General features: G+C 50.4%; 1 protein-coding gene across 11 annotated transcripts in view; it reads right to left on the bottom strand.

Moving 5' to 3' along the window:
• Nucleotides 1–8,422: 8,422 nt before the first annotated feature.
• The window catches only part of LOC118656434 (CREB binding protein), a 179,614-nt gene continuing 175,269 nt past the window's right edge, over nt 8,423–12,767 (bottom strand). For all 11 annotated transcript variants that reach the window (XM_036309774.1, XM_036309777.1, XM_036309775.1 and 8 more), the window contains one exon: nt 8,423–11,609. In XM_036309774.1, coding sequence (XP_036165667.1) covers nt 9,465–11,609 — 2,145 coding nt within the window. In that variant the 3' untranslated portion in view covers nt 8,423–9,464. The remainder of the gene's footprint in view (nt 11,610–12,767) is intronic.

The raw sequence follows: 12,767 nt of genomic DNA, 5'->3' as shown, positions 1-12,767 counted from the left end.
CAGCCCGCAGACTGAAAGGTCCCAGGTTCGATTTCGGTCAAGGGCATGTACCTGGGTTGCGGGCACATCTCCTGTGGGAGATGTGCAGGAGGCGGCTGATCGATGTTTCTCTCTCATCGATGTTTCTAACTCTCTATCTCTCTCCCTTCCTCTCTGTAAAAAAATCAATAAAATATATTTAAAAAAAAAAAAAAAAAAAAAGAAGAAGAGAAACGCCCCAACAGTCCTGCAGCTGCTGGGTGTTGTCTGAAAGCTACTCTACAATTGTCTTAGTGCTTAGGCCTCAGGAGCAAGGGTTTCCCCCAGCAGATGCACACCTGTGCAGACCTGGTCTGGGAGAAGGGCAGCTGCAGCTGGGAGGCCGCTGGCCACAGCTTCAGAGGTAGTAACTGTCTCTAGATTTCAGAGGCATCAAAACCTTCCAATCCAGAGAAGCAACTAATGGCCAGATGGCACCTGCAAGGTTTTGCACGTTCCCTAAAGTCCTTTTTATCCTCTGTAGGACCTTGACGCCAACTCAGCATGAGTTGGAACTCAGAAACCTAGTATTTTGCTGGTTCGCTTAACAGCTGCAGTGGAACCTCAGTTCTTAAACTGAATTCGTCCCGGAAGGCTGTTTGAGAAGCGATTTGTTCAAAAACTGAATCATTTTTTTCCCGTTAGAAATCATGTAAATTGAATTAATTTGTTCCAGACCCGCAAATAATTCCATTTTAACCCTTTTTTTATACAGTACATATCTAGTGTACTGTTTAATCTATAAACAAACATTTCTTTGCCGCCCCCTACGAGCCTTAAAGGAATCACTTTCAGCACTTGTTCCAGGATGTCGTTTAGTAAGCCAGTATGTAGCATCTTCACTTTTTTACATGCTGTCCCCTGGCTAACTGCTTTTCTCCAAGTTTTTCTACCTCTTTTCTCCAAGTTTTTCTACCTCTTCAATTGCCTGTGATCATTGTTTCTTTTACACCCTTAGCGACATTAGCATGCATTTTAAAAAATGTTTCTATTGATTTTTTTTAGAAAGGAAGAGAGAGAGAAAGAGAAACATTGATTGGTTGCCTCCCATACATGCCCCAACCCATAGGTGCCCCAACCGGGACCAAACCACAACCTGGGCATGTGCCCTGACTGGGAATCAATCCAGCAACCTTTTGGTGCATGGGATGACGCTCAACCAACTGAGACATACTGGCCAGGGCCAACATTAGAACTCTTGATGGCCTCTTTTATGTTTTAAACTTGTGCTAATCATCCATTTCACTAGCAACAGAAGCTGGCAAATACTGAGATGTTAACAACTCAAAGTTTACCAGCAAACTGACTGCATTCTCTCCTTTGGGGCCTGCGAGATGATTTTTGTTTTTTTTTGTTTTTTGTTTGTTTGTTTTGTTTTTAATATATTTTATTGATTTTTTACAGAGAGGAAGGAAGAGAGATAGAGAGTTAGAAACATCGATGGGAGAGAAACATTGATCAGCTGCCTCCTGCACATCTCCCACTGGGGATGTGCCCACAACCCAGGTACATGCCCTTGACCGGAATCGAACCTGGGACCCCTCAGTCCGCAGGCCGACGCTCTATCCACTGAGCCAAACCGGTTTCGGCAATTTTTGTCATGCTGATGTATCATCATGAAAGGATTTTGTTCAAAGACCGAGGCATTTTTTCCATGAACAACTTGGTTGAGAACTGAATTGTTGGAGATGGGAGACTTCTAGAACCGAGGTTTTACTGTATCTCGTTATGTTAATGAACGTCAGTCCCCTGCCACAGCAGCATGGCTACATCTGGTGGGAACCCAAGCCCTGACCCCCACTTTCACACTTGCCAACCGTGAGATTGGGTCTGAAGCAAGGTCTCTGGCCCTTCATAGAGGCAGGTGCAGCCACTTATCAGGACCTGGCCTGGAACTTACTAGAGCATTTTTAATTTCACTGGATGACTCCAAACTTTATCTCCAAACTGCTCATTCTGCGTTACTAGTGGCCACTTTTAATTCCATCACCAAGGACATTGGGAATGTCACACATTGATTGCATAGACCCCCACACATTCAGGGGTGCGTGAACCTGAGGCCTTTCTCCCTTTTTATTCTCTACAGCATTGGCAGTCAGTCCAGGCCCCTCTAGGGGACTCCCTTGGCCACCCACTAGCCGGGTGACCTTGGGCAACGCCTCCTCCTGGGGCCCTTCCACTGTGAACAATGTCTGTGCAGGAGGGGCAGGAGGGGCCAGGCCATTCTGGTGGGCTCCCAGTCTCCCTGTCCAGCATGAAAAATGGAAGACAGACCTGAGTCTAGACAACTGTGAAATATCACTGGTGGGGCCTTTTCTGAGCAGCTTTGGCTCTGGGGAAGGCAGGATGGAGAAGGCGGCAACCTCTTCCGTGCATTTATTCCTGGAAGCTTCTGCTGGGGGATACAGTTCACTCAGTGAACTGGCCTTGATGGCATGTTTTTTTTTAAAATATATTTTATTGATTTCTTACAGAGAGGAAGGGAGAGGGATAGAGAGTTAGAAACATTGATGAGGGAGAAACATGGATCAGCTGCCTCCTGCACACTCCCTACTGGGAATGTCCCTGCAACCAAGGTACATGCCCTTGACCAGAATCGAACCTGGGACCCTTGAGTCCGCAGGCCGAGGCTCTATCCACTGAGCCAAACCGGTTAGGGCGATGGCATGTTTTGAAAGATGGCTTCTGTCCTGGCAAAGAGCTGAGGCCACAGTTTTTCCCAGCATGTGGATGAAGCATTGAAAGAAAAAACATACACCAAATCTCCAGCCTATCTCACCCATTATTTATGAAAAGACAAGTGAGAATTGGTTTAGTCCAGTGGTTGGCAAACCGCGGCTCGCAAGCCACACGTGGCTCTTTGGCTCCTTGAGTGTGGCTCTTCCACAAAATACCACGTGCGGACGCGCACGTACAGTGCGATTGAAACTTTGTGGCCCATGCGCAGAAGTCGGTATTTTGTGGAAGAGCCACACTCAAGGGGCCAAAGAGCCACATGTGGCTCGCGAGCCGCAGTTTGCCAACCACTGGTTTAGTCTGAGAGACTCTATAGGGTGAAAAAGCAACTCCATTCTGTGTGTGCTTGCATGCACGTGCATGTGGTGTTTGGCCCAAGCCGATGGCCCTGTAATTCCTATCATCACCACTCCCTGACACTCATAGGAAGGCCTGGCCTACCAGCTCCTTTCCCTGCTCAACATGGCTTCCTGGTAGCTTTCAGGGACCCTCTCAATGTTTGTGCTGTTGAGGCCCTCCCTCCTTCAAGGACTGACCCTTTGCCCGGATGCCATGGGCCTCTGCTCCAGCCAGAGGCCCTATCCAGGTGGCATCCTGAGCAGCACCTGACATCAGGCCTCAACAGGTGGGTGGTGTTCACGGAGTTCCCACTGCCAAGGCTGTGTCTCCTCAGATATAAAGATGGTTTCCTTGGTTGGGATTCTCTGGTCCAGCAGAGTATCAACGGACAGAGTGGAAATGCAGACTGTTGATGTTTTCCTTGAAGGTGCCAACATCCCCTGGGCATGGGGCAGGGTGCCATGGTCCATTGGCATCAGCCAGGTCTCTTGTGAGTGGCGGGTGCTGGACCTGTAGTTCAAGAAACAGGAAACATGGGACTGACCCGGCACTTGCCCCACGGAGTCACCTCACCCAGGAAGCTGGTCAGGGTGAGACTCCTCTTCTGTTTCTACGGAAAAGCAAGCAAGATGTGACTCTTTATTTTCCTCACAATGTGCATTGCACTTCACAGTCAGGACAGCTCCCTGCACCTCTGTCCTGGGGCAAAAAAAACATCGGGCACTCTTTCCAGGTAGCTCAGGGCTTCAAGCCCTGTGGGGCTGTTTGCAGCCTGGGTTCTGCATGACTCCTGTCCCAGCCAGAGGACCTCAGGCTTCCTGTGGTCCTGCCGCATTCTTATTCTGGGAGTTGAGGAAGGCCGGAGGCCCAGGAAGACAAAAGTGGCAGGAGATTCCAGCTCAGAACAAATGCTGTGAAGGCCAAAGAACCTCTTGACCAAACCCCCTCTCCCTAAACCCACGTTTGTTGTGAACGTTGAGATTAAGTAAGCCAGTTTCAAAGTCAAGATTTTTTTTCATGGTACTCTGTAGCCTTACTCCTCAAAGTTCAGACCAGTGGTTCTCAACCTTCTGGCCCTTTAAATACAGTTCCTCATGTTGTGACCCAACCATAAAATTATTTTTTGTTGCTACTTCATAACTGCAATGTTGCTACTGTTATGAATCGTAATGTAAATATTTGATATGCAGGATGGTCTTAGGCGACCCCTGTGAGAGGGTTGTTCGACCGCCAAAGGGGTCGCGACCCACAGGTTGAGAACCGCTGGTATAGACTCAGGGCCAGCAGCAGCAGCTTCAGCTGGGAGCATTAGACTTGGAAACTCAGCGCCCCCTCCCCGCCCCCCCCCCCCCCCCCCCCCCCCCGCCCCGTACCTACCGAATCAGGATTTTAGCAAGATCCCAGATAATTCATATGCACATTAGAGCTGAAGCAGCACTGTCCTAAGGAGCACATGGCAGTGCTAAGGAGAAGAATGCGTTTCCTAAACTATGGAACACTATGCAATTCTTGGCCCTAAGAGACATTTTCCTTGTTTTCAACACAAACTGGGTTCTGTGCCCTGCTTTGAGCGCTAACGCCATCTAGCACTTCCTCCAGTTGTTGTCTGTCTGTATTGAGTTCTCCAAGGATTGTATCTCAGAGCCTAGGATCTGCTCAATAGATGCTTGCCGAGTGGACAAACTCAGTGCTTCAAGAAAGCTTGCGTACTTGAACTCAAATGTCTAGAGAGAACAAGTGAGGATGGGCCTCCCTTAAAACCCGGAGAGTTCTCCATGCTTCTGCCTGCAGAGCTCTTACTCTCATTGGTGACACCAGTTCTGGCTGCTGAACCTGCTGACTCTGAATGACTCCCTGGCCTCCTTCACTTCCCTGCCCCTTTCTCTACATCTAGCTATGGGAGCACAGCCATGGTGCCAGCATCTGGTCCCTAAGACTCTCCCTTCATCAGCAGACCTCCTGCCACTCCCTGTGCAGCAGCACGTAAAATAACTTTCCCTCTTCTGTGGGCCTGCAACCTGTGCCCAGGTGTGAAGGGTCCTGGGTGGGGGAGGAGAGGACAAGGAAGGAAGGGGCCTGGCGCAGGGAGCCTGGCAGCCTTGCTCGTGCTGGCAGGAGAGGGGAACAGGTGCAGGAGCCTGGTCACAACCCTCAGTCCTTCCCAAGAATGTCCTGTCTGGACATTTTCCCGAAGGACCGTCACTTGGAACATTCTGTAAACCACACTACCTCCCTCGAGGATCCTTTCGTTTGAACCTCATTGGTATGGCTATATATAGTAGCTATTGTTGACTTAAAAAATCAGTTTATAAGAGGCTTCCTGGTTGCGGCAGAGCCCTGGAGAGTCGGGATCAGGCGTTAAAGCCCCTTTCAGTCACTTAGCCCTCTCCAGGTGTTGGGTGGGAGGTGGGTTAAAGTCCTTTACACTGGGAGTTTATAGCTTGGACACTAGAGCTGACCAACACTGTCAACATTTCTTTATCTGTGATGCCAAAGTGAACCAGTGGGCACTAGATACAGGTAGAGTGAGTCCCACATAGTTCTTTCTAAGACTGTTACCATTTACTGTGACTTTTGAGGGGTTACGATGTACTGTTCTCACTTCCCCAAAGTACCTCCAAAGTGGGTTCAAGGTGAATCTGTGGAATATGGAGGGGAGGCAGGCATGTAGGGCAAATTTCAAGGCCAGGAGGAAAAGCTCCTTTTGGGCACAGGAACAGGCTTGGGCCCACGTCTTCCCTTGCTGCTCATGAACTCAGGTAAGTTACTGCCTCCATCCTCCTACCTCATGGCCAGGGCAAAGGAGTTGATAATGCATTTAAACAGCACTTGTTACCCAGTATAGTTATATTCATCCAGACGAGAAAGCAGAGCTTAGGGAGCTCACTTAAGGCTGAGTCCCTGGTGCCCAAGTACCACCACGCTGTCAGTACTGATTCTCAGCCTCACAGAAGCCTCAGGCCCATGCTTCCTGTGACTAGATCTCTTACTTGTCTCCTCTGAAGCCCCTCCAACATACCTGTACCATTTCCTTAACCAAGGTGTCCTGTGAGCACCCTATGGATTTTTCAGTTTAGTGAAGTACCTCGTGGTGTCATGCTCAACAGGTCCCAGTAAATTCTCTCTAGAAAGGTGTGAGCACACTGAAAACACCATTTGCCTTCTCATCTACTCACCCAAAGCTCCTCAGCCTCTAGCCTGCTAGCCTGGGTGCTACATTCACTCTGATTTGCGGTAACTGACCCTTCCATACTCTCCACTTTGCACAATGGATGTGCCCGAGTCATGCAGTGGAATGAACATGGGACATCCTGGGAAGGTACACTGTGGCTTTATGATCCCAAATGGGTTTTGTCACCATTCCTACATGCTCCTGCACATCCACTGGCTAAGGTGACATTGCTGCAGTGTCTACTTCCCAGCACTGTTCTGAGTAAAGAACTTCCTATGGCACAAGGACTATTTCCTAGAACTCAGGACTTTCCTTTTTCAGAGTAGCCCATTCTCCTATGCGGTGATAAAAGCTCTGTTTGGCTTAAATAGTCTTTGGTTTCATTTTATAGCAATCAAAAGGAGAAAGTTGTGTGTCTTCAGCCTGAGATCTTAAAAATTGAAGCCTTTGCAGAGGTTGCATTCAGTTCCTGCTTTTAACATGCTAAACTCTCAAAAACATAGTCAAACACACTCACTAGACAAACTCAACCAAGCCCTTTCAGTCTTCTGCTGACTAGCTGCTAAGCTAATTCTAAGGGTCATTAGCCAACTGGAACCATCTTTGAATCCAAGCAGTTTTACCAGCTTTTATTATAAACACCAGCACATTTCAAGTTTCCTCTTTTTGATCACAAATATAGGACTGTTTTCTTCTCCTCCTAAGTATACAGCATTGAGACACAGCATCCGGGCTTTCCAGCTCTTAGAGACATTTCCATACGCCAAGTGCAGGATGGGCACCCACAGACCACACCCTCAGCTGCATCCTTTGGCATCTGGATTGAAGGGACGTGGACTCCAAGATGAGGTCGGTCCAGTTTTGGTTTCCAGGATCACCTGAAAAAAGATGCCTCCCACTGTTAAAAGGCTGCACATCTGGAGTTGGGGCCTGGGCCGCCTCTCTAGGACCCCAGATGGCTCACCCCTTCCTGTCTGAACATGGGGTCAGGGCTTTCCAACTGGGGCAGAAAGAGCGTCATGGGTACGAGAAGTGGGCAAGCTGAGCAAGGACGGCCTGATGGCCACGTCCTTGCTTTCTCTTTTGGAGAGGGTGAAGATGTGGGTTGGTTGGTGGTGCTAGATGATCTTATTCTTACTTGGCTTAATCTAGAAGATTCTAAGTAAGCTCTGTGCTAAAACAAATTTCTTAGAAAGTTTCCTCAAATTTAGATTCCCGAATCAAGTATTTTGAAAATATTTCTGTAAACACAGGGCCCAAACAAAAGCTATTTGGGCAACAATTTCAAAATTTAACACAACTCCTGATCTAGACCACTCTCTGGTTGGGGGGACAAGCGATGAGACAGAACTCAGTTCACCAGTGCCCTGGAAGGGGGCATACTCTAGAGGACTAATTTCAATTATCCAGGTGGTGGCGTCCTCTCAGATGGGATTTTTACAGCATTCAGGAACTCTAGTGTCACCCTCAGTAAGGTCACCTATAACGACACAGGGGCCGACCTGGTGCCTGAGTGCAAGTATCCCTGAAAGCTGGAGGCCTCTAGTCGTTGCCCCTCAGCAGCCTCCAGGACTGCACCTCACTATTTCTAGAGGGTGGGGAATGAAGGGCTAAAGCTCTGTCTGTCCAGACCAGTGTTGGAGGCTGTGCAGGACATACTGCATGGCGGCATCCTCCCCCCCTGAATAAACAATTTCAGGGGGAGGGGGCCCAGAAACCACCTCTACTCCCTGGAGCACCCTTTGCATCAATTCTGGGATTGGAATCGGCATATAGGAAGGGGGGTGGGGTAGACCAAAAACAAATGCAGGAACCTCCCTAGGGTTGCTGGGGTGGGGTGACTAAGAGAGGGATGGTGGACAGGAGGCAAAGTACTTGTACTGACCCATTTGTGTCCCTAGCTCTGTGGTGAAGTTCCTTCGTGAGCATCGAATGTGTACAGCCATCATGGAGCTGACTGTCTCAGTCACTGGAAAGAATATTCCAGGTCTCGGTTGAGTCCTGTTGCCATCTGCATGACTACTAGGACTTTGCCCACCCCCCTCTTCTACGGGCAAACAACCAGAACCATGTCTTACAAAGAACAGACTCCAAAAATATATATAAATAAATAAAAACCTTAAACATTCTTACAGGGATCTTAAAGAACAGAATACATGTTAAAAACTTCAGTAATTTATATCAATTTTAAGCGGTACGGTATATACAATGGGGGAAAAAAACACATGCATAGTCCAAATACAATGTTGAAAACAGCATTTTCATTAACAAAAACCCCGAACACTAAGTGTTAATACCATATACATGAATTCAAGAAGGACCACCCTTTTTGTCTGTTGCACACAGTTTATTTAACAATATGATATAAGAAATGAGTTGGTACTTTACCGTCCTATACAGTGATTGAATCTTCTTGAATTTTCTTATTTATAGTAATTATAGCGCTTGCATGATTTACACTAGAATTGCTTTTCCTCATTTCAAGTTTCACATAGAAGAAAGAATGCTCTTCTCTATTAACATTAGCATGGTCTAAGAGTGTGATCATCCCTATTTTTTGTCTAAAACCAGTTTTATCAGAGAAACAAAGCAACAATTTCTACATCTGCAAGACAAGAGTTTGGCTTAAGCCAATATGTATAGATAGATGTGTGTGGGTGTGTATGTGTGTGCACGTAGGAGCCAATTCCTATCGTCCAGGGGTAATACTTGGAGAACGCCCACAGAGTTCACAATAGAAAAAATCTTCCCGCAACATCAGAAAGTTGTCAGGATACATTATAAGCTTGCATTATTTCAAGAATCAGTTTCTGAATATTATTTTTCTTCTCACTTTTAAACATAAATGTTTAAAGTCTTGAAAATACAAATAAAAAATATGGATATAATGAACTTGTTTTTCCCGTTAAAAAAAGGCATGAGTCACCAGCAATGACGACAAAAAATCCAAACAATCCCCCCTCCCCCCAAAACAAAAAAACAAAAACAAAAAAACAAAAAGAGAGAGACCAGATATTTAAATCAACTGGTTTTTAACAAAAAAATATATTCTTTGTATTGTTTCTTTAAACAGCAATCTACCCTTCCGTGGCCTGGAAGTAGCAGTTCCATCTAGGAATAAAAAGAACCTAGATGCTTGGATTTCAGTACAAAAGGTCCAAGAACATGAAAGGAAAAAAAAAGTGATGCTCTCACAATGCTACAAACCCTCCACAAACTTTTCTAGGGTGTCTCCCGTGGTGTCGCCGACCAGGGACAGCTCATTGGACAATGCACTCCTGTTGGGGGTATTCAGCTGTGGTAGCATTGCACTCTGTTCGGGGTTCCCCAAGTGTCCCTGATCTATGGAGCTGGCCATGGTGACTGCAAGTCCTGGGTGGGGAGAACCAGTCTGGGGTGAGACGTGGTGTGGTGAAGGCTGGGGCTGTATCCGTGGAGATGGGCTGGAATGTGGAGGCTGGGACTGGGGCCGTGGAGACTGGACAGGGGCCGGAGACCGCACCTGGCTACTAAGGGATGTGGCCATCTGCTGGCCAGGGAGGTGCGAGGCCTGTGGCTGTCCTGAGAGCATGTGCTGCTGGGGGCTCATGGGGTTTGGCTGGCCTGGGGACCCAATCTGCTGCTTCATCTGTTGCTGCTGCAGAATCCGTTGCTGCAGAGCTTGCTGGATGTTGGGGGTGTTGTCTGCACCCAGCCCAGGCTGCCCCATCTGGCTGAGCTGTCCCATCTGAGCTGCCATCTGGCCCATGGAGTTTCCCTGCATGGGCAGGTGCTGCTGCATTCGCTGCTGCTGCATGGCCGGGGGATAGCCTCCAGGTCCTTGAGGCTGCTGGAACTGGCTGTGTCCGGCCATGCCTGCAGCCAGGCCAGCACTGCCCTGCTGTTGCTGCTGTTGCTGCTGTTGCTGTTGCTGCTGCTGCTGCAGCAGCTGCCTCCGTAGCATCTCTCTATACTGTGGATTCATACTTGCCATGCTGGGGTTGTGTCCCGGGTTCATGATGTTCAGGGCCTGGCCCTGGGGGTTCAGGCCTCCCATTGCTTGCTGCTGTGGAGGCACACCGGGCCGTGGCCCGCTGGCTTGCATGGCGTTCAGGTTCTGCAGGCTGGGCTGCTGGTGCAGGCCAGGCTGGGGCTGCAGGCCGGGCTGGGCCTGGAGGCTGGGCTGAGGCTGCAGACCGGGCTGGTTGGCCACGTACTTGGCCGTGCGCTGTTTGATGAAAGCCGCCATCAGCTGTGGGTTCGACTTGAGGATGTTGAGCACCTGCTGCTGCTGCTGCGGGGAGCTGGGGGACTTGAGGGTGCGCAGCAGGTCCTGCAGGGCGCCGGGGGAGATGCTGCGAGGCGGCTGCACGGTCGGCATCCGCGGTCCGGCTACCGCTGGTTGGGTCGGCATAGACATCACGGGTCTGGGCAGGCCCGGCATCGGTGGTTGCTGCGGGATGGGAGCTGGCTGCCACTGCCCGGGGGGCAGGTTGGGCATGACAGGCCCGCTGACCTGGTTGGGTCGGGGCACATTCAGGCCCACGGGAGCCATCTGGTTCACGGGAGTCACCATGCCTGTGCGTCCCGGGGGCATGCCGTTGTTGATGTTCACCCGATACAGATGCTGCTGCTGCTGAGCCTCGCGTTCAATCTGCCGGGCCGCCTCCACTGCTGCAGGCGGGGGCTGGGCGGGGGGTGGTGGGGCTGGCACCTGGTTGGTGGGCTTCCCAGTGGACACTGTGGTGGGGGGCTGAGTTCGGACCACGCTGGAGAAACCGGCTGGTGACATGCTCACAGGCGAGGGCTGGGGCTGGGCTGGGGGCTGTGGTGTCTGGGGTGTGCTGGGTTGCTGTGTAGGGGTCCCGGGTGGTGCTGAGGTAGGGGAAGGCAGACTTTGCTGAGGCACGTTGCGGGTGTTCATGGTGGCCATTCGCCGGCGCATGAGCTGCGCTTGCTGCAGGCGGTGCTGGATCTGCTGCTGGCGGAGCTTGTGTTTGATGTTGAGGCAGAAGGGCACGGGGCATTTGTTTTCTTGGCAGTGTTTGGCATGGTAGCAGCAAAGGGCAATGAGCTGCTTGCATACTGGGCAGCCTCCATTGGTCTTGCGCTTGCAGCCCTTAGTGTGCTGTACAACCCGCTTCATCTTCTGGCAGGACGGCAGCGAGCAGTTGGCATTGCGGCACTGGCAGGCGTGCACCAGGGACTGGATGCAGCGCTGGATGCTCAGGCGCCGTGACTCCTGGGGGCTCTTAGACTGCGGCTCACCCTGGCTGCCGCCCTCGTCGTCTAGGCCCAGTCCCCACTTCACCATCTTGTGGGTGTGGCTCTTTGTGTTGTAGCAGTTGATGCAAAGGTCATAGTCCTGCAGACAAAGAAAGGGGTCAGGCTAGCATCAGCAGGTGGCCCAGCATTAGACATCCCAGCCACCCCCTGGAGCCTTCACTTCTGGGAACTCCTCCACAGCCCGAAAGGCTCCAAAGACCATGAGATCCATTTACTCGCCCTCACCCCGCACTCTTCCAGGGACCCCCTCGCATTTCCCAACCTGTGAGCAGGTACATGGGCTCACCCATGCATACGGTGTGTGGCTTCATGTCCACCCAAGGCTTTCGAGTACATTAGTGGGCACTGGTTCCCCTTTCCTTCCTTCCTCTGCACCCTGGGAATCACACCCAGCCATCCCGCCCCCACGCCTGGCCTGGCAAGCCTGACAGTGAAGGAGTGACTGTTGCTATACCCATTTGCTCCCAAGTGCCTGCCACATGAGCATCTGAAGTACCACAGACCTGAGTTCCTAGAGATTGGGTGCCCTCAGTGCACCCCCAGAGCTCTGCAGGGCGTTCCAGGAGGGCACTGGAGCTAAGAGGCCTTCGCCGGGAGAAAGGCCCTCTTCCCAGATTTCTAAAAGCCGCCTACGTCTAGAGACAGACAACAGGTGCTAGAACAGAGAATGGAGCTGATGGCCAGGACTAATAACCTTTTCATAGTAAAGACGTGAAAATCCCAGCAGTAGGAAATGAGAGGGAGAACAAAAGGAGGTTGGAAAAAGCAGGAAGTAAAGATGAGAGCATTACAAAGGCTCTGCTCTTCTCCTCAGGGATCACAGAGCCACTTCTGTAGGGCCCACGACTGTGGAGATCATCCTAGAGGCCGTCATTGGACTGGGAGGAGTCTATGATTGTCTGCAGGGGGGGAGATGGAGGGCTCAAAATAGCCTGGCTCACTCCATGTGAGGGACCCATCTATGAAAGAGAAAGACCTCGCCCCTGCGCACAGGGGACAAGACCTCTGCAGGGGGAAGACAGTGTGGTATGGCCATGGGGTCCAACCAAGACAAGGGAGAAGGGTTACCAGAGTTCTGGAAGGATCGAAGCACTGCCAACGCCTCTCCTGCTCTCTCCATGCTCCTGCTCTGGCACCACAAGGACTGTGGATGTGCCCGATACAGAGCCGTGATTAATGAAACACAGGGAACAAGTGCCTGTGGTCGTCTCCTCATCTAGACAGGTCAGTGCTTGCT

The sequence above is a fragment of the Myotis myotis genome, unplaced genomic scaffold (assembly GCF_014108235.1).
Source record: "Myotis myotis isolate mMyoMyo1 unplaced genomic scaffold, mMyoMyo1.p scaffold_m19_p_5, whole genome shotgun sequence".
NCBI lineage: Eukaryota > Metazoa > Chordata > Mammalia > Chiroptera > Vespertilionidae > Myotis > Myotis myotis.
Note: the sequence above shows the minus strand (reverse complement) of the source record. Positions and strands in the feature narration are given on the sequence as shown.